General features: G+C 58.3%; 1 protein-coding gene and 1 long non-coding RNA gene across 2 annotated transcripts; one reads left to right on the top strand and one right to left on the bottom strand.

Annotated features, from left to right (window-relative positions):
• Positions 1-985: 985 nt before the first annotated feature.
• On the bottom strand, positions 986-20,655 carry GGA1 (golgi associated, gamma adaptin ear containing, ARF binding protein 1). Its single transcript, XM_004418120.3, has 17 exons — positions 20,526-20,655; positions 16,796-16,880; positions 15,394-15,469; positions 14,267-14,365; positions 13,197-13,320; positions 12,374-12,474; positions 11,602-11,682; positions 10,064-10,204; positions 9,905-9,986; positions 8,612-8,719; positions 7,759-7,911; positions 4,820-4,884; positions 4,219-4,385; positions 3,489-3,682; positions 2,414-2,583; positions 2,085-2,195; positions 986-1,993 (listed from the first exon to the last, which is right to left on the bottom strand). The coding sequence occupies exons 1-17, from the start codon at positions 20,566-20,568 to the stop codon at positions 1,883-1,885; spliced, it is 1,911 nt and encodes a 636-aa protein (XP_004418177.1). The 5' UTR covers positions 20,569-20,655; the 3' UTR covers positions 986-1,882.
• Positions 20,656-20,933: 278 nt separating this feature from the next.
• Positions 20,934-22,328, top strand: LOC147913733 (uncharacterized). Its single transcript, XR_015556360.1, has 2 exons — positions 20,934-21,165; positions 21,867-22,328. It is a non-coding gene; the product is annotated as an uncharacterized LOC147913733 (long non-coding RNA).
• The last annotated feature ends 3,384 nt before the right edge of the window (positions 22,329-25,712 follow it).

A 25,712-nucleotide genomic window follows, 5' to 3' on the forward strand; every position in this document is an offset into this window, starting at 1 on the left:
CTCCAGGAGGGCTGTGAGGAGCTGGAAGTGCCCTCTCAGAGGCCTCCTTCCCACTCTGGCCCTCGGCAGCACAGCCAACGTGGAGCAGCTCTCGCCGTGCGCTTCCAGCGTGGGCCTGGCAGAGAAGCGTCACTCATCTGCTAAACGGAAAAAGCTCACAGGCTGGGGAGGTGGGCGGGCTGGGCTATTCCCCAGCACGTCTCAGTATCTGTGGAAAGGGGCTCAGTGGCCCAGTTGAGACTGGGGAATACTAGGTTAGCCGAAGTGAAACTGGTTTCGCAGATGCAGGACTTGCCATCATCCGCTAGGGAGGAGACATGGCGGGCAGCCTTCCCCAGAGGTGTCCCTCTCCTGCACAGCAGCATGCAGGGCTGGCTCCCCACCCACCGGCAGTCCCCAGACCAGCTCCCCCTCACTCTCTCTGCACTGGTTGGCTCTCTCAGCTGTGTGGCCTCTAAGCCGCTCCCAGGGCCTGGACCCCAGTCTCCCAGTTAAGAGAAAACACTGATAACACCAGCGGGGGAGCGCTGCAGCTGGCCGTGGCAGGGGCCTGGTGCAGGCCCTCTCCAGAAACAAGCTGCAACTGGGGCCCTGCTTCCTGGGAGCAGCCCCTGGGGAGAGGGAGAAGCTGAGGCACGGCCCTCCGGATGGGTCTGCGTTGCGGTTGTGTTTTGCAGGCTGAGTGCAGCAGGAGGAAGTTGTGAGCGGCCAGGGCCTCCTCCTCACCGTCTGCAGCAGCTGGGGCTCCTGGCAGGCCCCAGCGGCTACTCACTTCCAGCTAGGACAGCCCTGGGCCCTCTCTCGTGACTCAGCACCGGCCACAAGCCCCTGAACAGGGCCTCTTCCAGCGCAGGGCTCAGGGGTGGTGGGGAGAACGATGGCCTCATCTCCACAGAGGCAGAGAGGTCTGCAGGGCGGCCCCGGGACCTCCCACTTGGACCCCTTCTGTCTCCCTCCACCTCAGAAGGGCCACGAGAGCAGCTGGTCCAGGAAAAAGGACGTTTTATTTCCATAAATACTCCTGCTCTCACTCACACGCTGGCCCTACTTCTGCCCAGGGACAGATGGATAGACAGAGGTGACGCCCACAGGAGGCCCCAGCACAGGCCGACGAATGAAGGCCACACAGCGAGAACTCCCGTGCAGCACCCACCTTGGCCAGAAGCCCAGAACCCCGAGGTGGCGCCACCACCTCTGACATGCCCCTTGGCCAGCAGTCACACAGCCCACAGCCCTTCAAGAGGCCTGAGAGCAAAGGGGCCAGGCAGGTGGTGGGAGACCCCCAGGAGGAGTGGGGGACAGGAGGAGCTCTTCCACTGGGCCCCGTGAAAGGTGACCACAGGGCCACTTAGAAAGAAAAGCAGAGAGTCAAACCACACACTAGAGAGTGCAAACGGCTGGGGGTGCAGGCATCACCCCCACAGTCACCTGGTTCCTATGGAGGAGGCCTGAGCTGGGCCCTGGCTCCAGCACGGCCCCCGAGGTATGGCTGGGCCTTCCCATAAGGCATAAGAGACAGGCAGGGATGACCCCACCCCCAGGTTGGGTTCGGAGCTGGGCCTGAGGTCCTGGCCCTCGCCCGACAGCCATGCTTCTCCCCCGTGACCCCAAGTCCTTCCAGGGCCATGCAGCCCTTCTCTGCTCCAGGCTCCCCCCTGTGGTGAAGGTCCCCAGCAGCGCAAACGCAGGCCCAGCCTCCTGCTGGGTTTGGCTCAGCAGGGGAGAGGACAAGGCAGGAGGGGCCCCAGGGGTGGAGGGGAGAAGCACCAGGCCCAGGGGCTATGGCCGTGGGAACAAAGGGCGTCCTTGGCCACACAGCCTCCCACCCAGGCTAGACCAGGGCCAATCCCATTGCCCTTCCGCTCCCCAGCCCCCCTCTGTTCTAGAGGCTCCCCCAGGTCTCAGGTGGGGGGAACTGGTCCACATCCCCCATCTCGTTGTAGGTCTGGTCACCCATGGTGAAGAGGAGCTTGTAGCGGAGGCGAACCTTCTCCTGGGGCAGAGAAGGGGAAGGCAGAAGGGTCAGGGGAGGAAGAGGCTGCCCCGACCCCAGAGCGGCACCCTGTCACAACCAGGCCCCTCACCTTCTGGGGGTTGGCGAGGAGCAGGACCTGGGTGATAGCTGAGGGGTGGACGATGGGGTTAAAGGCCGGCAGCTCCGTGCCTGAGGGCGGCTGCAGCTTCACCTTCATGACCTGCAGACAGTAGGGCGGGACAGGCCAGAGCTAGCCCCAGCTTCTCGTCCCCGGTCCCCGTTCTCCTCTGGGGTCTTGGGGCTCTGCCTTTGGTTCCCTTCTACCCCCTGACTCCCCAGGAAGAGAGGGAGGATAGCTGTCCCCCTGCTCAGGACAGCTGGCTCCTCATCAAGCCCAGGTCACCCTGCCTTGAGAGGAAGGAGGCATGCCCGTGTCACCTTGGGGACCGCTGACTGGAAAACGATGTTGCGAATGGGCTGGGGGGCGGTGCTCAGCATGGAAACCACCACCACCAGCACGTCGGAGCGCCCGGGCAGCGGGTCTCGGGCAAAGTGGAAGAGGACCCGGAAGCCATGCTGGTCATACACAGTCACTGGCAACATGCTGCCTGGCAGAGGAGAAGAGGAGAGGGTGATGGGAGGGGTGCAAGCCCTGAGCCCAAGCACATCTGACCAACACTCCCCCCCGCCCCCAGCTGACATCAGGTGCCCACTGCTGCACTGGGAACAAATGAACAAACCCACCAACTGAGGTCCTGGCCTCGACCCCTGACGGTGCTGCACCCTGTTGCTCAGAGGGGCGGCTGAACTTCTAGTGTGACAGTGGATACAGGACACCCACCCCTGAACGGACTCACAGCTGGGGGTCCCCCAGTGCTGTGTGCCTGCTTCTTGGCATGCTGAAGTGAAGGACTGTGGGTGACTTGGGGTCACGCTGTATGTGACCCTGGTATAGTCATTCCGCCTCTCTGAGCTCAGGGTCCTCCCTACTGGTAAGAGAAAGGCACCACTACCCACCTCCTGGGACACTGAGTGCGTGACATGCTCACTCACAGTGAGCTCACAAGATGGATATGGCTGAGAAGACTGCCCAGTCTTCACCTGTCTGCTCGGGGCCTGGTGTTGCAAGTGGCCCCCCTATGGCTCCTGGGCAGGAGAGGCCCAGGCTTGGACGCAGCTCTTTATCCTGGTTCGGTTTCACGATCTTGGGGCAACCCCCAAACCTCTCTGTGTCCTGGCCCTGCCTTCTGGGGAGAGGCCCGGGGGCCATCCATAAGCTGTCCTCCTGCCCGTGTAACCGTGGGGTTTATGAAGCAGTTTTGTGATCACTCTGGACAGATGAGGGAAACTGAGTCCTGGGAAGGGGGAGGTCTTGCCCAGAGCTCCCCGCTGAGTCAGGCAGGGCTGGGAGGAGAGCCCCGCTTTCCTACCTGCTCTCCCACACGGAGCCCCTGAGAGGGCGACGAGCCGGGCCCGCCCAGCCTGTGCCCGCCCGCGCCCCTGCCCCACTTACTGGGTTTGATGGACTCCAGGGGCACAGTGATGTTGGCCAGCGAGAGCTCAGTGGGCATGGGCTGCCGCGGAGGCCCGGGGGGCTCGGGGGAGGTGGTGTGGAGGAGGCTGGTGGCACTGGCGCTGGGTGAGCTGCAGCTGCCTTTATTCTGCAGGTCGCGGAGCGTGAGCCGGGGGGCTGGCTGCTGCTTCTCCCTTATTGGGGGACAGTGCACTGAGAGGTGAATCTTCAGTGGCCGCGAGATCAGGGGCACAGGAAAGGCTGGGCTTCCTGGCTGACCCTGACAGCCGGCTCAGCTGCGTCCCTGTCCCTCTGGCCTTGGTCTCCTCACCTTGGAACTGGCAGCTCTCACTCTCCCTCCCCCGCCAACCCCCACCCCCGCCCACTGAGGCTCAGCGTCCCCCTCGCTGCTGGACCCTGGGGCTTTCGGTCTTAGGTGCTGGGAATGCCTAGTGGAGGGTGTGTGAGTGGGGCATGGGTCCCCCTCTCATAAACTCCATGCTCTGTGGGATGGGCCCTGCACCTGCCCTGGTCACTGCCGCATCCCTTGAGCCCCGTGCAGTGCTTGGCACACGGTGGACTCCGGCAGCCACTGCTCACAGGACCAACCCAGCAATGGGCCGTTCCCTGCTGGGGCTGGGGCAGGGTCTGGGCCAGAGAAAGCCCAGGGGAAGCTGCTGCTGTGGGGGGAGGGGGCTCCCACCCCATGCCAACCAGGGTGTGCCCTCACCACCGCACTTGCTGGGACTCCGGGGGCAGTGACTGCTGGAGGAGGGTCTTCCCCAAGAGGTCCAGGTCATCCAGACCACTGCTTGATGGCAGGGGCATCTGCGCTGGGGGCCGACTGTCCGTGCTGGGGGCTGGAGTAGGGGCTGGGGGTTCGGTGCCATCAGACGACTGTTGGGCATACAAAGGATGCAGGTGGGTGGGGCTGTGCTGAAAGGTCCCTTCTCCTCCCTGCAGGTGACATCTAGGGAAGCAGCAGTAGAGATGGGGACAACATTCCTGCTGGGCCCATGCCCCTCTCATTCGAGGGCCATCAGTGGGCCAGGCCTGGTCTGGGGTTCTCCTCCAGAAACCATCACATTCCAGGGACCTCCAAGTTGCCCTCAAGAGAAAAGGAATAGGGAATTCCCATCTCAAGCTCCAAGGCTGAGACTTGGAGAGATGCGCCTGCAGGAGAGGAGAGGACTGCCTTTCTTCCTCTGCCCAGGGATGGTGCCTCAGCCCCGGGGCCGCCCCCTGCCCCATGGCCCTCCTGCCCCCTCAGGCTGCCTGTTGCAGCTGCTCTGCCCCCTGGACAGGTCAGGCTGGTTCCCGGCCCCTCCTACCTGGAAGCTGTTCCATCCAGCACCATCCAAGCTTGGGCCTGAAGGGGGTGTGGGGTCACTGAGGCCTGTGGGGAAGCAAGACAGAGGTAATGGAGCTGGATTCCTGAGCAGAGACAAGAGAGCTGGGGGGACAGTGTGCTGTTTGGGGTTCCCTGACTCCTACCCTCCCCCACATCCCCCCCCCCACCGCTGAGAGGTGCAGCTCAAAGGGGAAAAACCCCCACTTTCAGAGGGAACCAGCAGCAGAGCAGAAGTAGAAACCAAAGGTCCCGACGGCCCGTTCCCCAAGCCCACACACGCTTCCTCTCTAGCCACTCAGAAGCCAACCCAACCACAGATGTCAGGACTTTCCTCTTCATTCATCAGCTGACAGCTGGGGGTTGGGGGAGGGGAAGAGGGAGCAGGACACCAAGTGAGGTTCCTAGCCTCCCCGATCCAGGCAGGCAGGGGTCAGCATGCTGTGCCCAACGGCTGACTCCAGGGACGCCCTCTGACCATCAGAAGGGTGCTGTGGTGCAGTGAGCAGGGCCCTGGGCCCAGGCCTGCCCTAGAATCTGAGCAACCACAGGCCAGGGCCGGCTGGGCCGTAGCATCCCCGTGGGCACAAAGGCGGGGCCGGACTGGGGCCGACTCTCAAGGCCCTGCCCGCCCCGGCGCATGCCAACAGGGCTGGCTGCCTGGTGCACAGGAGAGCTGGGGCCCTCTGGGTGGCCCTGCTCACTGGCCTGCTCATCAGTCTGACCTCTGCCCGCCCTGAAGCACAAGCCAGCCAAGTTCACCCTAGGCTGGACCTAGAGAAGACAAGTTCTCCTGTTTCTGGCAAATCCTGAGTAAGTGAGGCCCAGCCTGAAGCAGTGTGGCAAGTGGGGACTCCTGGGTCTCCTCCTCCGGCCCCCCCCACAACACAGCGGCAACGGCTACCATTTCTTATGCCCCTTGATGTGTCAGGCACTTCAGACGTGAGTCTCACTTAATCCTCAGACAACCTTAAAAGGCAGGTGTGGGGTTCTCATCCCTCTCTTATGGATAAGGAAATGGACACTCAGAGGGGTTAAGTAACCTGCCCAAGGTCACAGAGCTGGAAAGTAGCAGAGTCCGGACTTGGACAGAGCGTGGCCTAATTACTGGAGTTTCAACACAGCTCTGCCCCTTAGCTGTGTGACAACCTCCCTGTGCCTCCTCTGTAAGATGGAGACAACGGCAGCATCTATAGCAGGGGGTTACTGTGAGTAATAGACCAGACAAATCAGATGAAGGGCCTGTACGGTGCCGGGACACCCTCTTTGACAGACAGCAAGTCCACACTGCTTGCCCCACCCCCACCCCCTGCCGCGGAGAACTGTTTAGGACAAGCCCCCTTTGTGGTCCCAAGGCTTCCTCACTCCCCAGAGCGGGGCAGGTGCTGCCCTGGCACTTCTGGTTCCTGTTCCCACACAGTCTTTGCCTCTGAGAAGAAACCAGAGGAAGTGGGAGGCTCAGGGCTCTGCCGAAGTGACTCAGGGACAGGAAGTGCAAAGCAGACCTCGCTTCTCACGAGGAGATGGCTTTGCCACAGCCACTTGCTGGGGGACCAGGGCATGCACACCCACCGCCCGGTCAGGTAGCGGCTGCCCGGTCCTGGCTCTGCCGGGGAAGAGGGGCCTGCGTGTTCTGTCTCTGGATCAGTTTTTACCTCTGGGTAAAACAGTCAGGGGCCTCTCTCCCTGAGTCCCCTGGGCTCTGACTGAATGGGGGGCAGGTGGGGGGACTCGTAAGCAGGCCCACGGACACCCCGTAATCAGACCCTCCTAGGCAGGGTGCCAGCTGACATGCCCACAGAGGGAAACTCAACCTGGGCTGCAGTCCCCCTCGTCCCTCACTCTGAGTCCTCACTTCCTCTCCCGGCTGAGGAGCTGAGTCAGAGCAGCAGAGGCTCAGAGGAGGCTTCAAAATCTGAGCGTCTCGTCCAAACCCGGGCGCCCACTTTGGGCAAGTCCTCCAGCCTTTCTAGGCCTTGCTTTCGCATCTGGAAAAATGGGGATGTGGACGGCACCCATCTCGGGTGGCGGGTGGACGCGGTGTAAGATCAGACAGCATGGCAGCACTGGCTAGGGAAGCACTCCTCCATCGCTGGGCCGGGCCGCCAGGGGCCCAGCACACCAGGCCGGGGCCCAGTGCACCATCGCTTTTTGAATCCAGCAGGTTTGGTTTTTATCTCAGAACTGGCTCAGGAGAATGCAACCTGACTCCTGGCTTCCAAGTTAACCTCCCAACCTATCCTTCAAGTTCCTATGACAGAGCCCGACCACCTCTTTCTTTACAGCTTTACGGCTGTTATGAGGAGGCTGTTACCACACCCTCCTGCCTCTAAGCTGCACCCAAATGGGGAAACTCGAAAACTGCTTGGCCGCTGGGCACCCTCAGCTTCTTTCCCAGGGCTGAGCCTGCTTCCCATCAGGCTCTGGAGCCCTGCCCTGCCCTGCGGTGACTGCAGGCCCGGCCTAGGACCAGCGTGGGACATGGAGAGCCTTCTGCCCTGGTGCCGGCTTCCCTGGAGCTTCTGGTGCTGCGGAGCCCAGTTCCCCTTCTCATCCTCCTAGTGGGGGGGAAATGCTGAACTTCTGCCTGGGCAGCCCCCAGTTCTAGGCTCTAACCTGCTGCAGGGAAATCCCTCCGTTTTCCCTCAGGCCAACAGGGCCTAGGTGTGGCTGGCTTATCAGAGGCTGGCCGGCCTCCTCCTTTGACTGTACAATTTTGCATGAGCTCCTTCATTTCTCTGAGCCTCAGCTTCCTCAGCTGTGAAATGGGCCTAACGCCCACCCCCACACCCCCCATCCTCCACAGGACGCGGAGGAGTAACACCTGAGCTGACCATGCTCTGCAAGCTGCATCGTGTGCTGCAGGCATCACTCCACACCTGCAGCCGAGCCCGCCCTCCTCCAGCCCAGCCCCTTCCTCACTCAGAGACATGAGCTCATCGTCAAGCAGGGAAACGGAGGTGCTGGGCTGCTCGGGGCTGGCCTGGTCACCAGGGTGGGAGGGCATGGCTGGGTAGGTGGTGCCGGCAGGAGGGAGATCCAGGCCTGAGAGGTCCAGCAGGGCCGAGGTGCTCCCTGGGGTAGGAGAGGAGAGTCAGGCAAGTCCTGGGTGGTGGACACTCAGGCTCTTGAAGTCCACAGGGGCTGGGGGGCAGCAATCTGTCCCCCTACCCTTCACAACCCTCCTGCTTCCCCCTCCTTGGCCGCAGCGCCCTGGCCCTGGAATCTGCCCACCAGGCCCTTTCTTTAGCACACAGTGTTCCTTCAGTCTGGAATGTATTGCCTTCTTCTCTCTACTTGGCAAACTGCCTCCCATCCTTTAAAGCCCCGCTTAAACTCTGCTGCTTCTGTGCCCACCCCCACCTCTCCCTAACAGGGCCAACTCTACCCTCCTCTGTGGTCCCCAGGGCTGTCACTTTATCCTTATTGGAGCCGAGCCTGTAATGTCTACGTGTCAAACCTTCCCGCCTGCCTTCTGATGATTAAACTAAGCCTTGGGAGTGCCATCTAGCTCTGCACAACAGATGCCAGATTTGTCCAATGGAAGAAAGGCCTTCCTTCTGCCTGCCTGTGCCAAACCCTCGGCTCCCTCCCCTGTCCACATCCAGACTTCCTCCCCAACAGCTGCAGGCTTGGCACAGACTTTGTCCCCAGCTCTCTCCCTGGGGGCCTTCCCCATCTCAAGGGGCCAGGGTCACCCTGGTGGTCATGGCTACCAGCTCTGTGCCCCTGCAGCCTGGCGGGCCCCTCCCCATCTCCTCTGCCACCTCCTCACCAGGGATGGAGCCAGTGGCGGCATCACCGTTGACCTCCTCGCCCCGCACCAGCTGCTTGTACAGAGTGATCACCTGGGTCAGGTTGTCGTTGGCCTGCAGGATCTCCGCTGCAACGGGCAGGAGGGGAGAGGCCAGTCTGAAGGAACAGGGTGGGGTGGCGGGGGCCTCTGCCAGGGGCAACGAACACCCTGCATCCATCCTGCCCTCATGTGAGGGCACAGGGCCAGTGCACGCCATCTTGTCTACTCAGACTCAAGCCCTCAGCTACCTGCCCTCGTCCACTGTCTCCTCCACACTGCCCTGTGCCCTGAACACAGTGGTGTCCTCCTGCCTCCAGGCCACCACACTAGCCCTGCCATCTGGATGCTCCCGGACCTCTGCACGGCTTCACCCTTCCTGCCTTCAGGTCTTTACCCAGAAGTCACCTCGGGGAGGCATTCCCTAACCCCCACCCTGTACTACCCGGTCCCTCCCTGCTTGTTTTTCTCCATGCCACTTAGCACTACCTGACAAACTGCCACCGCTCACATCCTTGCTTTATTGTCTGTCTCCTCTCATTAGGCTACAAGCTCCATGAGAATGTGGCTGTTGTCCATTTTTATCACTGCCATATCCCTGAGGGCATGGAGCAGTGCCTGGCACAAACTAGGCCATCAGCAGAGTGAGCTCCTCAGGGGCCAGGGCCTAGAGAGATCTGGGCAGCGAGCCTCTTGGGGGGGACCAGGTACCTGGCACATGGGAGGCACTCAGTAAACTGCTGAATGAGGGGCTGAGATGGTACCCAGACCACTGTCCGAGAGGCCCTGGCTGACGTGGTGGCAGAGAACAAAGACGAGAACCTGACACGTGGCCCTGGCAGAGGCCACGGGGCCAGCTCTGGAATTGCTCAGACCTGTGGGATCTGCTCTCGGTTTCTAGCTCACACTTACTACAGAGGCAGTGTCTGGGGGGAGAGAGCTCCCGGTCCACCCTGCTTCTGCCACAGTTCTGCTCTGTGATTTGGGCAAGTCACTTCCCTCTCTGAGCTGCAGCTATGAAACGGGGACAATTTTCCCTCCTGTGCAGCTTGTGGGCAGTAAATGAGGTGCTTGGGAAGGGGCCTGGCCATAAGGTCTCTCAACCACATCAGCCCCTGCTCTTTGCTTCCTTCTTACTCAAAGCCGAGAAACCCAAGGTCAGTGCTGGAGAAGGGGGCCCCCTGGCGGTGGCTCCTTCCAACTGCGGATACTCAGCAGGGCCTAGGAGAGGCGGGAGAAGGTGGAGGGATAGGGCCCACTCTGCCCAGGGCTCACCCAAGGCCTCATCATTGTCCTCTGTGTCGCTGGCCAGTCGGAAAAGCGTGGGCCGCAACCGCTCACAGCGCTGGTACAGTTCCTGGGGGCAGCGGGGTGGGCAGGTCAGGGCCGGCAGGGGCCCTGGAGTGGGCAGGGACTGGGCAGAGGCGGGCGCACCTTCATGAGGTCCTCTCTGCTGTGGGCTGCCGCCACGCCCTGGCTGTGGCTCATCACCATCTCCGTCAGCAGCTTCACATTGTTGTTCACCTCCTCGATGGCACTCACTCGCTTCGAGATCTTCTCCATCCGCTTCTGGTCCTAGGGAGGCATTAGCAAAGGGCTCCTGAGAGCCCGGGTCAGGGCTGGCCTAGAGCCAGGCATTGCCCACACCACTCGGGAGTGTCTGCCGGCTCGGACTCTGCAGGGGGCTTGCTGCATCCTGCTAAGAGCCCCTCATGCTCAGAACAGGGCACTCTGGTCCAAGAAGCCCTCAGCCAACCCTGGGTTCACTTCTTCTCCTGCCAATGCCCCCTGGACCCAGGCCTCTGCACGAGCCCATCAGAATCTCCTGGGCCCTCAGCCAGAATCTCTAGGGACGGCCCCGGAACCGGGGTTTCCAATACACTCGCCAGGTGATTCTGGAGGACCAGGGCCCTAGACCCACACCTGTGGTTCTACACGCCCTCCTTGTGTTTTGTCCCTTGAAAGGAGATTCCTGAACTTGAGAATGAAAGGGGACCTTAGTGGTCACCAAGTACAAGCTGGAAACTAGTGCAGCGACCCCTCCCAATGTCTGTCGCTGTGTGGCAAATGGTGGGGAGCTCACGGTCTTGAAAGGCCACTGCAGGAAGTGACCCCGCTATCCCTGGCCCACTGTGCTTACCACGCATGTCCCTCCTCGTGGAATGAAAAGTGGGCTTGTACTATGCCATCTGATACAATTGCCCTCCTTGAGAGGGGCCACCCCTGACTTTCTCCTGGCTGTCAGAGCACGCAGAACTTCTGCCCTCTGGGTCTCTGGACTACAAACTTTTTTTTTTTTTTGAGGGAGATTAGCCCTGAGCTAACATCTGTTGCCAATCCTCCTCTTTTTTGTTAAGGAAGATAGGACCTGGGCTAACATCCGTGCCCATCTTCCTCTACTTTATACGGGACACCGCCACAGCACGGCTTGATATGCTGTACGTAGGTCCACACCCAGGATCCAAACCTGTGAACCTCGGGCCACCGAAGCAGAACACACGAACTTCACCACTATGCCACTGGGCTGGTCCCTGGACTGCAAACTTTTTTGATGACTTACCTTTATCAATAAAAAAAGTTTCAGCATGCACCCACAACATACGTACACTTACTTATAAATTAAATATATATTATTTTTTCTCCTTATATGTAAACATACATACATGTGCATATATATATATTTTAAATATAGTAATGCCTAATTTATTTCTAATTTTTATGGAAGACGTAGTCAGCCTCACAGAAGTCCATCCAGGGATGTTAGCTTGGCTGCTGGAAAATTCTTCCCTCCTCACGTTGGTCCTGGCTCTGCCTACTGGTGTCCCCCAGTCAGTCAGCTCTTTCTTTGCTGTGACAGCCCTTTAGCCGGGTCACTGCGGGGTTCCTCATATGCACATACACAACCCCACGCCGGTGGCCCATCTCAGCATCCCCATCCCGCCCCCTCCCTGTGCTCTGGGCTCGGCCATCACCTCCTGCACCATCTCCTTGATGAGTTTGTTGGCCGCTCGGAGGTCCTCGGGGTGGGAGCTCTTCAGCAGGCGGGCCAGCATCTGTGGAGAAAGAGGCGCAAGACTGTGATGTCAGTACCTGGGCCTGGGGTCACGTTCTGGCTCCCAATTTCCTGGCTGTGGATGTGAGTTAAGTTACTTAAACGCTCCACGAAATGGTGAGAATCTACTGGCACCTGGTGAGGTGGCTGTGGGATACCTGAGACACTGCACAGAAGTGCTCCCCACAGTGTCTGGCAGAAATCAGTTCTCAACAAATGGTGCAAAACATATATGACTGTGGCTAGACAAGCTTTCTGGAAGGCTGTCCAAGGAACTTCACAGTGGATCCCTTCTGGGACTGGACTGGGGAGAGAGGAGCTGTTACTTTTTATCTGACCTCCTTCTGTGCTGTCTGATTTCTTGCCCACGAGCACACACTTCTTTAACAAAAAGCTAATAAAATTCTTGTTGAAAGACTCGAAGACATAAAGGTACACAAACTCCTGATCAACCTCTGAAATGCCATCAAATCAACCCCAGGGACACCAGACCCACTCTTGTGTTGAGTGAACGCACAGGCACGGTATGGGAAGTACTCAGTATGCAGTAGGTGCTCGATAACCACTGCCTGTCCCCCTCCCCAGTGGCTGTACCGGCATGAGCCTCTGCTCCCAGCGCAGGCAGCCACGCACTGGGACTCATGGACCCCCAGTGAGCCCTGGAGCCTCCCCTGCTCCTCCTGGAGCCTCACCTTGGACTTCTCCTCGTCTTCAAAGATCACATTCTTGGGCCGCGGAGGAGGGAGGGGAAAGGTGGTGTCATCTGGAAGCTTGGGGTCGGACTTCACAATCCCTGGGGTAGACGGGTGGTGGCAAGGCTGTCAGCAGGGCCCAGGACAGGGGCTGAGACAGGGATGGGGACGGGGGAGGCAAGGGTAGGATGGAAGATGGAGGACAGTCTTTCTCCACACGCTGGCTCTGGACCCCAGGGGCCCGGGGCAGGGGCTGAGACAGGGATGGGGACGGGGAAGGCAAGAGCAGGACAGAAGACGGAGGACAGTCTTTCTCCACATACTGGCTCTGGACCCCAGGGTCCATGTCAAACTGCGTGGGGGAGAGCTCAGGCACCAATATTTTGAGGGTACTTTATGGGGGCCACTCACTGAGGAGACGCTTAACCCGAACCCACCTTCTCTCCACCCAAGCTAGCCTCAGGCAGAGCCACAAAAAGGCCCCACTGGCCATATGTTCTTGAGAAGTTAAAGGGCAGATCCATGACCTTGCTGCCAGAAGCCCCTGCAACTGCTGGAGGCCCAGCGCAGGGAGGAGGGAAGAGGGAGGAAGGAGGAGGGAAGAGGAAGGAGGGAGGAGGGAGGAGGGGAGAGGGAGGAGGGAAGAGGAAGGAGGGAGGAGGGAAGAGGGAGGAAGGAGGAGGGAGGAGGGAGGAGGGGAGAGGGAGGAGGGAAGAGGGAGGAAGGAGGAGGGAAGAGGGAGGAGGGAGGAGGGAAGAGGGAGGAAGGAGGAGGGAAGAGGGAGGAGGGAGGAGGCGCGGTCACGCCCCCCCTGGTGCCTCACCCTGCTTCTTGAGCATCTGGTAGGCCTCTGCGATCTTCACCTCCTCGGGCAGGCCAACTGTCCAGCTGTAGAGGAGCTCCAAGATCTTGTTCTTCACTTTCTCCGACGTCCGAGAGCCCAGGTACTTCAGGGGCCGAGGGGAGGGGAGGCCTTTGACATGCCTGGCCCCACTCACTGAAGTCCCAACCCCAGCCCCAACCTGGCTGCCTCCCCAGGACTCCCCTGGAAACCCTCTGGCTACAGGGCCCTCATGTCCCACCCACCAGCCCGGCACAGACAGAGCTCACCTCCCAGCTCTGCCGCTCACGAGCTGTGCCAGCCCTGGGGGTCTCAGTTGCCCCAGCTGTTATGTGGGGTGAACTGCTTGACCCTGGGCCTTACTCACAGCCTCCCTGCAGCAAACTAGGCCGAGGGATGCGGCTCTCACACCAGTCACCTCCTGGGAGGAGAATGGGGGGCCAGCTGGGTCATCCAGCTGCTCTGGTCAAGGGATGGGTCTGAGTGAGGAAGGGTGACACGTTCATGCCCTCCGGGAGGACTTAGGACTCCTTGGGCCAAGCCGGGGGTGTGGTCCATCTACAGCCAGCAGGCTCTGTCACTCAGGTTTGGGACCTCAGCATCCAAGGCCTCAAGGAGGCCACTCTTGTGAGGTGGGGACAGGGAGACCCTCCACTAGAGACCCAGGTGGGGCATCATGGCCAGGTGTGCAGAGAGAGATCTCAGAGCCACCAGTGCTGAGGCAGATGTTCAGCAGCTGGATGCAAGCCCTGAGACTGTTCCCCCTAAGTACAGAGCAGTGCCACAGCCGGCCCACACTGGTCAGCCTGGAAGCGCTTTTCCCAGACACCCAGCTGTCCCAGACTCAGCTGTGTGAACAGGACCGTGAGGAAGGGTTTGTGTTCCTGCCGGGTCAGAGTTCTACTGGGGCTGAGGCAGCAGGAGAAGTGGGAGCTCCAGCGGGAGGCCTCAGGATGAGGGGCAGTCGGTCCAGTCGACCCCCCGTCTGGGGACCCTCTTTCCTCAACCCCCAGCTGCCAGTGCAGGTGTGAGCTCAGGCCGGGTGCACTCACCTTGGGAGATACGACCTTGATGAGCTCATTGAGGAAGCGGAACTTGCCCACCTCATCGTGGAACCTCTTGCCGCAGCTCTTCATGCATGTTTCCAACACCTGGGGGCGGTGGTGCGGGGGGGCAGGGACCCCCAGGGAGGATCAGAGGAGGCAGCCTCTGCCCACACCTCAGCCAGGGCCCAGAAGCCCAGGGACGGGCATTTAGTAGGGTGGAATGACTCGTGAGGACAAAAGGACTGAGGTGCAGAGGCCCCCGAGACTGATCACCACCCCCTGGGGGGCAGGCCAGGGTGACTTCCAGTGCCCAGCAATGCCCAACCTGAAGCACCGCCATAGCCCCTCCACAACCGCGCATATCTGAGTACGACTTGTAAATTTTTTTCTTACTATTTTTCCTTTGATTGTTTTTTTTAAACTTAAATAGGCACTGTCTACCCTGGCCTTACCCTAAGCTACCTATCTGTGAAATCACAGGACTAGTACATTTGAGAAAAAAAAGAGTTAAAATAAATACATAACTATTAAAAGGAAATCTACCACTATCTAAAATCAGCTTTGCTACGTGGTCAGTTGCTATGCGGCCCACGCTTGGGGGTCACAGACAGCGCACCTCCCTGCTCTTCTGCTATTGGCACAGCTTCAAAACCTCTCGCCCGAGCCCAGGCGTCGCCCCTCGCACCCCCGTGGGGAGGACAGCGCTGTCCTGTGTCTAGAGACACTGATGGGCTGGGCTGGCTCTGTAATGCACCTGGGGAGCTTGATAAACACGCAGACACTGCAAGAGTTCTGATTCAGCAGGGCTGGGGTGGGGCCCTTAGTCAGTATGTTTCAGCAGCCTCCTGGAGATCTGACACACAGCTGGGGCAGGGAACCCTCGGACCAGATGATCCTAGGGGGCTCCCTCCAGACAAGAGGCCTAACTATGCAGGGTCTGGAGGGGAGGCCAGTCCACTGGTTGCTGTGGAACCCTGAGGGGCTGGCCCAGACCCCCATTCTAGGCCATCTTGGCATAACTCCCTTCGGCTCTAAAGAAGAGTCTGATGGGACCAAAGTCTCAGTCTTGGCCTCCCCTGGTGCCATCCACGTGGTTGGGGGATGGCTGGCACCCTTTCTCCCCTTCTTCTTACCGTCAGAGCCTGGACTGCCTCCCACTCCTGCGGGGACTGGATCTTATGGGCCAACAGCCGGGTGGCAAGTGGAGGCCTGGGTGAGAGAAGAGTATGGAGCCAGAACAGCCACAGAGCCCCAGACGCCCAAGGAAAGGGCAGCACTCTACCCTGGCGGGCTGCAGCCCCCAGTGCCTTCTGCGGGGCATAGGCAAAGGCCCAGCTCCCTCTCTGGGTCAGCTGGGCAGAGACTGTGGCATGACAGGGCGGGGCCAGGCAGGGAGCGCAGGCTGAAGACCTTCAAAAGCCACGAGCTCAGCCCCTTGGCTGGCTTTACCGAGAACTATGACCTGCCGTATCCTTGGCTCGCCAGAGAGACAAGAACGGAGAGATGAACACAGCCTTCAAGGGCCCAGTCTGGGGGCAGAACATGACAATGTACCACAAGAGATGGGCAGACATAGCTCCCTAGGAACTCAAGGTGGCACAGGACATTCTGCTGAGGGAAATCAGAGCAGCTTCATGGTAGACGTGGTGACATCATCTACCAGATCATAAAAGACCTCTCACTGGTGACAGTAACAGCTAACACGCACTGAGCGCCTGTGATGTGTGAGGCCCCTCACGTGCATTTTCCTGCCTAACCTCTGTAAGAGTTCTCCAAGGGAGGCAGCACTATGCCCCCACTTTACAGGTGAAGAAACGGAGGCTCAGAGGTAGTCACTTGCCCAAGGTGACTTGGCTAACAGAGGGGATGGGATTTGCATGCCAGCAGCTGGACCCTGGAGCACACACATCATGCCCCACACACAGCCTCCCCGAGTGGAGCGCCTGTATTCCTGGAGGTGCGGCACACAGAGCTGCGCTCCCTACCTTCAGCACGCCCTGGGGAGCCTGCTGACAACGCCCACCCCTAGCCCCCACCGGACACTCTAGTCCAAGTCTGGGTGCAGCCCAAGGATGTGTATTTTGACAAGTACTCCGAGTGATTCTAATGCAGGCGGTTCTGGTTCTTCCTTGAGCAAAGGGCCTGCTGGCCTCGTCCCAGCTGGGGAGCATGTGGTTCCCCCTCTGGAACGTCCTCCCCAACAAAGCACAGGCTGGGGCTCAGGCAGGCCTGGGCTTACTTAACTTGGGACTGCCATTTTCTCTCTGTGAGATCTTGGGACAACTGCTGAGTCCCCTGAGCCTCAGTTTTTTCACCTGTACAATGGGTCCAGCAAGGCCCGCCTCAGAGGGTGGCACACAAGAGGCACTGAGTACAAAGTGCCTACTACCATAATGGATTTGTGAGCACACGGAGAATGCAAAGTGGGTCTCAATCCACCCACGTCTCTGCCTGCGGCCAAGGTCTGGAGTGTGCAGGGCAGGTGCATGGCGGGGTCTGTCGTGTACGTGAGCAAAAGAGGGAGAGGCCACCTACCCCTCGAAGTCCTCGTTGAGCTGCTCGCAGAAGCCATTGATGCTGGCCCAGTTCAGTTCCTTGTTCAGGGGGTTCGTGGCTCTGTCTGTAGGGGAGAGGACCAGTGGGGCCTGGCGAAGGGACCCCTGCCTCTCCCACTCCCTACTTCTACTCCAGCAGCAGGGGGTAGCATGTGTGACTGAGCACATGAAAAAGGCTGCCCCTTGACTTCCTGCTCCGACAGCCTCAAGACCTGAGCGCTGATGTTTCAGTCGAGTCAAGGGACAGATGAGCTCCTGCCCATTGGCTTCCCTTCAAAGCTTCTCCCCAAAGGGCCCCTATTTTAGCGCTGTGCTCAGGGGTGGGTCCCCTACTCCCCACTGCCCCCACTCCTGCAGCTGTACGCCTGCCGCACTGATCGCATGTCCTCTGATGCTGCTCCTGAAAACAGTGTCCCCAGAACTCACACGGAATTTACGCTCAGAGGAGATCCAGAGGTAAGAGAAAAAAGCCATAGTTCCACCCTCAAGGAGCTGTGTCGCTGGGAAGTGGGCCAAGGGAAGCTAGGTCCTCCATATAACGTGAGAGAAGGAGGCAAAGGGAGCCGAGGGGACCGGAGGAGGGGACTCGGCTGAGCCTGAGGCCAGGGGAGGGTGTGACAACACTCAGACCAAGGCCTGGAAAGAGTTAACACGCTGGGCACGGCACGCCCCCAACAGCTCCGGGGCTGTGTGTCTGAGCTATGGCTAACTGAGCACAGGGCAGAGCACGAAGGGCCTTGGTAAGGAGTGCGGCTCAAGTACCACTTCCTCCAGGAAGTCTTCCCTAACTCCTACTCCTGGCCAGCGTGGCACTGCTGGGTCAGCTCTCTCTTCTGTACCCCCCAGCCCTGACCTTCATCATGGGCCCGACCTGCTATGGCACCGCACCCCAGCCACTTGTGTACACGCCCACCTCCCCTTGGCAAACAAAGGAACGAATGAGGGGTCAGCGGTGGGCAGGCGGGGTGAGGTTCTGGGGGATTCTGAATCCAGGAACTGGCAAACAAATCTACAGGAAGGGGTGGTAAATAAGGCCAGACGGTCACCTCCCTGACCCCCAACACTGGTTAAACAACAATAAAGTAGGTCAAATAACTTTTCCGAACCTCCGTTTCCCCATTTGTAAAGCTGGAGTGAAACGTGGATTGAGAAAATACTTTACGCATGGTAAGGCTGTGGGGGCAGCCAGAACTGGATCACCTCCCCAGGGCCTGTCTCTAAGCCTCAGCCTCTCTTGGCCAGTTCTGCCCAAGCCTGAGCCCTCAGCAGGGGGTGCGGAAGAAACATGGCCCTGGAGGTGGGACAGAGAAGGATCTGTGGACAGAAGGAGGCTGGGGACCCGACACGCGGCGCCCTCTGCTGTGGCGGGAGGCCTGGAGCCCTGGGACCCCAGGGCTGGCAGCCACTCATTCAATTCCTATTTATTCAATAAATATTCTGAGCACTGGGCCCCAGCAGTGAACAACAAAACCCCTGCCCTCCTGGAGCTCACAGCCCAGCAGGAGAAACCCTGACTACTCAGACAAACGAACAAACACAGAATATGGTACACTGTTGTGAAGTGCTAGGAAAAAAAAACAGAGCAGGGAGAAGGTACAGAAAGTGCTGGGGTGGTGGGCTGCTCTCCGGCAGGGCTCTCAGAGGAAGTACAGCTGAGCACACATCTGAATGAAGCATTTTCTCTCTGGGTACCAATCTCTGTTCCAGGAGCCCTGCAGAGCCCTCCACACCCTCAGAGAAATGAAATGAAGCCACTGATGACCACCCAGGGATACCAGGAAAGGCACCCCCCTGGACCCCAGGCTAAGTGTGGCCATCTACTCTGCCTCCCAGCCCCCAACATGGCCAGAAGCTGGGAAACACCAGTCTGGAGTTAGAAAAACAGAATGGGGCTGGACACTGCCCACTTGATGACACCCGGCTGGTGGACCCTAAAACAGGAAGTCCCTTCAAGTGTCAAAGACACATGAGTCTGAGTGAGAACAGAGAAGTTGGTTCTAGAGACCGCTCCTGAGTCAGAAGTCAACGAGGAAGAAGCAGTGGCATCATGAGACATCAGCTTTCTCCCTGCATCTGGCTCAGAGCGAGGGCCTCTAGGTCCAAGGAGATCTGACCAACTTCTCTGGCCCTGGCTGCCAACCCGCAGCCCTCTTACCTCCACCTGGTGGGGAGCACATTCCCCAGGAGACACCCCGGGAGGGAGGGAAGTGTTTCACAACTGGGCCTGATGCCACCCTGTCACTCCACAGAGGTGACAATGTCATCATTTACCCCACCAGAAGCTACTCTTAACCTCCAACCACAGCAAGGTAAGAGCTCACAATTTTGCTAGGGCACAAAGCGGAAGACAAAGAGAAAATAATCTCAGCCTCAATCTGTTATGGCCCAGCCTACTGCCAAACCTGGGTGTCCTGACTCCTCTCTGTTTCCCAGATCAGACTCTTTGGCCTCTCGGAAAATCCCCATTGTTAAACCTGACACTGCTTCGTTATCGCCCAGAGTTCAAGTCCTTCAGCCTGTCATATCTGTCAGCCAGGGCCCTGCCCATCCCCCCAAGCTACTGCTGAGAATTGGACACTTGTGGCGTTCCGGAACAGTCTCGATGGCCACTGAGTGCCTCCTTTGCACCCCCTCCACCTCCAGTGGTCAGGCTGACTCGGAAACATCCTTGGAGATGGTGCGGTTCTGGGGCCAACCTCAGGGTTCAACTCAGCTCAAGACTGGCTTAAAATGGGTTGGTCATGCCCCCAAATCACCCTGCATAGCTCCCTGGAGTGCCCAGGGCCAAGGGGCTGAGCTGAAGCCAGACCCAGAGGCCTCCCTGAGGCCCTGGCAGAATGGGAAAAGACTTGGGCGGGAGCTGTCACAAGCGCAGGGAGAGGCAAGCCACAGCTTTCCCGGGCCGAGTCCAGGAGTGGGGTTGTGAGGATTGTCGGAAATGTGTGACAGGGAGCTCAGGTGGAGGGTGCGGGGTCTCATAAGCCTGGGAAGCAGGAAGCGGTGTGTGAGGAGACACAGAGAGAGGGGTGCAGGGGTCTTTGGAGGAAGCTCAGCAAGGACTGGGAAAGGAGTTTTGGGTGGAGGTGCAGAGTCTGAGGGGCTGGGCTCAGGGCAGTGACCAAGAACTTGAAATTACTTCTGGAGTCTGAGACGGGACCCTCCCAAGCCCGTAGGGTTTGGGGCCTTCTTATTGTGTGGCCACAGCTTGGGGGATCAGCTGGGCCAGTGGGTCCTCCCTTCCTGGGCGGGGGAATGAGCAAATCTGAGTAGTTGCAGACTCAAGCAAAGGATAAGACGGAGGCATGCCATGCAGGGCTGGAGTGGAGGATTCAGGGCCCACGGGGAACAGGGTCCCTCCCTCCCGGGTCTGAGGTGTAGCCCTGGGGGCCGCTCGCTTGCTCCCTCCTGGGTCCCAAGGGGATGACTTGGGGGGTCTGCTCCTCGGTGGAGAAGTCTGGGCCTGGTGGGGCTGGAGGCTGCTCGCTCCTCCCGGCGGTCGCGGCCCAGAGATCGGAGGAGTGGTCTGCGCAGCTGGCGGCTGTCTTCTCCCAGCCCAGGGTCGCAGGAATGGGCTCGGGGCACCGCCCCTCGCGGGCCAGGGGCGGGGCGTGAGGAGGGGGCGCCCCGTACCCCGCCCCCGCCGGGAAGGGGCCCGCCTCGTGCCCCCGGTTCCGGTTCCGGTCCGCCCCGCGCCCCTCCCGGACACTCACTGATTCGCGCCTCCAGAGTCTCCGGCTCCATCGCGGGCTCCATCTACCACGGGTCCCGAGCCTCGGCACCGCCCCCCGCCCCCCGCCGCTCTCGCGGGACCTCGTAGGCACCGCCCTCTGCCGATTAAAGGGGCAACGTCCGCCCCGACGCGCGGGAGCGGCGCACACGAGCGCTCGGCACCATAGAGACGCGAACGAGAGCGCCTAGAGCGTCAGTGCGCTCCCAACCCCTCCCCCAGCGGCGTTTACGTCGCGGGCGGGACCCGCCGCCGGCCTTCTCGTTCACGGCGCTCAGGCGGGAGAGGAAGCGGAGGGACTGGGGTCTGAGGACGGCACCATGGAAACCCCACAGGACGCTCTAACTCGTTCTACGTCACGGAGATGCCAGTGACCGCTTCCGGAAGAACGCTCCGCGGCCATGTTGCTGAGGGGCTCTGAGGTCATTTCCGGAGGCCTGAGCGTGTACTTCCGTTTCGATGCGCTCGTGGGAGGGTCCTTTGAAAGGTCGAAGACGTCGTTGGCCTTCGTGAAAATGATGTCGAGTCCCAAGGTTGTTGACTGCTTACGTTGGTCCAGGCGTTGTTCTAAGCACTTTTTATACATTAGTCCATTGACTCCTCATAACAAACCCATGAGCCAGGTAACTGGTTTGCCGGAGGTCACGCGAGTGGCAGAGCGTGAATCCTGTCCTATCTCCTGCGTTCATTCTGCAATCATTTAACGCACTTGGCATTTGCTTTGCTGTGACGGGCGCTGGGGGAGAAAGGCAAGGCCAGATATTTATTGCGCATTGTGATGGGGGAAGCCCACGGGGTAGTGGCAACATAGGAGGGGTCCCCTGTCCAAACTGGGGTGGGGGGTGAGGGGGGTCTTCTCGGGGGAGGCTTCTCAGAGAAGGTGATATTTAGCTGAAAGACAGTCGGGTTTCTCCGGGTAAACCTTGTACGATAGCTATTCCAGGTGGAGGGAACCAGACGTTTCAGGGCTCACAGGGGAGAAAGAGCATGATGAGTGCAGGGAATTGAAAGTATTTCATCCTCCAGAGGATGTTGGCCTGGAATTAGGCTGGGGCAAGATCACGCAGGTCCTGAGTTTAGCTTTTTTTCTGTAAGCTATGTTGGCGGTGTCGTTAAAGGGTTTCGCGGGTGGTGACAAAATCAGGCTTTTGTTTTAGAGAGGTCCAGGCGGCAACAGTGGGTAGAAGATTCTGGTGGGGGGCAGAAGATTCTGGTGGGGGCCAGACTGGAATCAGGGAGGGCAGAATGAACAGACTCGGTGCCTTTTCTCCTGCCGTTTCTCCCTCCATCAAAGACCCTCCTCTTCTGCCTTTCCCACCTGCAGCCCGGGACCACCTGGTGACGTCACGCCCAGGGCAGCCAGGTCTCCGGCTCACCTGGGTCCGCTGCAGTCCGTCGCTCCCTGGCGGCCCGCTGGGGAACCGGCCCGTGGCGCCCTCTCGAGCTGCCCGGTTCCCGGGAGGGTTAAAGCGCCACCGAGACTAGGGAATCTGCCGAATCCGGTTCTGCTCCGCCCTCGCCTCGGCGAGCGACCTCGACTCACCTTACACCACAGTGACCACATCTGGGAGATGAGAGGGTTGTGCTGGGTCAGTTTTTCCTGTAAACTCAACCATTCAGCAGACTGGGATGCTTTTCTAAATCCCCCTCGCAGGCCATTAACATTATTTAGGAAAGTGATATGTATGTTTATTGCATTCCTCAATAAAAGCTGTAACATAATATGTACTTAGAGCTCCTTCTGTTTGTTTCTTTTATTACTGAAATAAATTATCACGCAACCGCATTTACCGCGTTGACTTATGGATGTATCCACGTTGTCAGGAGTGACTTTTTAAAGATGGCATAGATTTGACCTGGGTTCAAATCCTGACTTCACTGGTTTCTAAACGGTATGACCCAGGACAGATCACTTAGTCTCCCTACATCTCAGGCTTCTTATTTGGAAACATGGTTGTGAGACTTCAATGAAAGGGTGTCTGCAAAGTGAACCCCTCAACGCACACCCCCTACCCACTTTCTCTGCAGAACTTTTCTCCTTTGCATTTATCAACACTGTGTATTTCTTTTCTTCATCGTGTTTTTTTTCTCTCTCCCCCACCAGAACGTAAACTCCACGAGGACAAGGAGTTTCATCTATTGAGTTCACTTTCCTGTCCCCCAGGGCTTGAAAGAGTAACTATCGCATAGTAGGTGTTCAATAAACATGCACTGAACAAATGCATGAGTAGAAACTATTATTCATAAACTTTATAGATGGAGGGGTGCAGGGATGTGCCCAACATGGCACAGCGAGTGTGTGTGTGTGGGTGGAGAGCCAGGTTGTGCTCGTAAGGAAGGCTCTAGGCTGTGCCTTGGTGAATCCTAGAGAGCAGGGATTGGTGAGGGAGACCCAGGAGCTGTGGCTCTGCAGGTAGGACCTGGCCCAGACGGGGGTCAGGAAGGAGGAAACTGAGGTTGGTGAGGACAGTGAGGATGGTGAAAGGAAGGGGGACCAACACAGGAGACAGGAAATGCAGGAGGGGCAGCTGTTCCCATCTCCACCATTTGCAAATGTGTTGCTCTGAGTGACTTAGGGGAACCTCTGGGAAGGCAGGGATGAGCAAAGCTGAGCTGTCCTTGAGCAGCTGTAATCGTGTAATCATAACCCATGCAGACCTCCAATGGCTTCATGCCTTCAGATCTTTCCCAGGAAAACCCCTCCAACCCTGGAAATGCTGGCGAGGATGGGTATGGGAAGAGGAAAGAGGAGATGGGGGAAGAACTTGGAGGAGAGGTACGTGGGAGGGTACCCAATCCTTTCTTGGGGGAATTGTAGAAGGTCTAGGGAACAAGCTGAGACCTGGCCTCAACTCCAACCCCTGTGACCCCAACCCTACGCTGGCTCACATCTCCCTTCCAGGCAGGCCCTGGGGGCGGGAGCACGAAGGCCCATGGCTGTCATTGTCTCTTGTAATCCTCACACAGACCTCAGAGTTGGATATTGTTCTCGCTGGTTCTTAGATGAGAATTCTGAGGCCCTGCATGAGGATGTGGTAGGCCAACGTCCCCACACAGCCTCCATCACAAGAACCCACATAACATCAAGTCCCTGCCTTCAAAGGACAGAAAACACAAAAGCAAACAAAACGCACACTGAGACAATTACAAAAGTACCCAAATGGGCTGGTGTGAGGACAGTGGAAGTCACGTGTGGCGCGGTTCGGGCAGGCATTTTTGAGGAGCTGACATTTAAGGTGAGAAGGAGCCAGCTGTAGAAAAGGTGTCTAGGCAGAGAGAATGGCAAGTGCAAAGGTCCTGAGGTCAGTTAAGAAGACCAGAGCCAGAATTTGAACTCAAGCTTGAGTCTCTGCACCCAAAGTCTGTGCTTGGTCCCAGGAACCACGGTTCCAGGTGCCACTGCTGACTGAGGAGAGAGCAGGCATCAGAAAGGTGGTAAAGTGCATGAAACAGATATCCCCTCTGTATGTGTGCAAGTGCAGGGAGGGGGCTCGTATTTTCTGAATTACAGCTGGGCCACACAGTATAAGGAAGATTATTGCCCTGATTCATGAATTTACATAAATGAAAAGGCTTACAAAGTACTAATATTCAGCTCCATTTCCCGGTACATTTAATAAATTATCTTTATTGAAAAGAGTGACCTTTTAGGTGGAAGGAAATACAAATTCAGAGCAAATATAAATGCCTATGTAACAGAAGATGATCTAATTGGTTGCTTGCAATTAAGCCTTTCCCAGAAAATCTGGATTGCCTGAAATAATGGGACAACAAAATAAGATTTGGTTCAAGGGAGACTGGGTCATTTCTTGTGTGTGGAGGGAGAAGATGGAGGCCACTAGAGAAATGAACTTGTTCACTGGGCTTTTCCATCTCCTGGGGGGTTGTGGGGTAGGGCTTGGGGGTTGAGTGGGAATCTTCCCTGTGACACTTTGTTTCACCAGCTTTGCTCTGATATCATCATAAAGATAATTGGCTACCAGGCATCGACTCACCTACTGTGTGCCATGACTTTAATATACATATCAGGCCTCTAAGTAGGGATTAGTCTCCCCATTTCACAGAGGAGGAAAACTGAAGTCCAGAGAGGTTAAAGAAAACCTTGACTTAAGCCACAAGTGAGTGGGGAGCTGGGACCAAGTTCAGCTTGATTTCCGAGGTTTCGCTGAGTCTGCTCTCCCGGTTTTCTCTGAGGTGAGTACCTGTGTCAAAATCCCCCCAGGAGCTAATTAAGAATGCAGGCTCGGGCCGGCTCCGTGGCTTAGCGGTTAAGTGCGCGCGCTCTGATGCTGGCGGCCCGGGTTCGGATCCCGGGCGCGCCCCAGGGCACCGCTTCTCCGTCCAACGCGAGGCCGAGTCCCACGTGCAGCAACTAGAAGGATGTGAACCTATGACATACAGCTATCTACTGGGGCTTTGGGGGGAAAAATGAATAAATAAAATCTTTAAAAAAAAAAAAAAGAATGCAGGCTCCTGGACAACCTCATATTCAGCTTCGACTCTCTGGGGGTGTGGCCCAGGAAGTCCTAATCCAAAATTAGCCTTCCCCCGTGCTCAGTGTCGTCGTTGTCTGTCCCCGACTCCCCCCGCCCCCCGCAGCTTCCTGAGCCCCTGCGCCCGCCTGCTCTGGTTCCTGAAGGACCTTAGATCCTGGATGGGCACGTCTAAGGTGACGCAAACTCACTCCGAAGGTCTGACTGCGCGATGTGGACCATCTCTGCAGTGTAGTGGGACCCGACGCCTCCCTCTGCCCCAGCTGTTCCTAACATCAGCTTCCCCCAGCTCTGGGTCTCAAGTATACCAGGCGGGGTCACACTTTCTGGTGACTCAATTGTGTGCCAACCAGGGTCGGGGGAGGAAGAAGGGGCTGGAGAGTGAAGAGTCTGAGCAACCCCCTTTCCAACAGGTAGGAAGAGCCGGTTTATAGGGGGTGTGGCCACAGATACTATGACCCTCGCCCCACTGGCTGAAGGAAACTAGAGACCCCGGGGTTCACCAATAGGAAGGCAATATGCAAATTGGCTGATGGACAGATGCGTATCACTCATTCACGTGCTCTGGGGCTTGGAGCTCGAGGACTGCTTTGAGGTAGAGGTTACACATGAAAGCAATTATTGAGCGCCCACCTTGTGCCAAGTCCTGTGTCCGGGGATACAGGGGCGAGTAAGAG

The sequence above is a fragment of the Ceratotherium simum genome, chromosome 25 (assembly GCF_057802395.1).
Source record: "Ceratotherium simum simum isolate JZ-2026a chromosome 25, ASM5780239v1, whole genome shotgun sequence".
NCBI classification, from domain to species: Eukaryota; Metazoa; Chordata; class Mammalia; order Perissodactyla; family Rhinocerotidae; genus Ceratotherium; species Ceratotherium simum.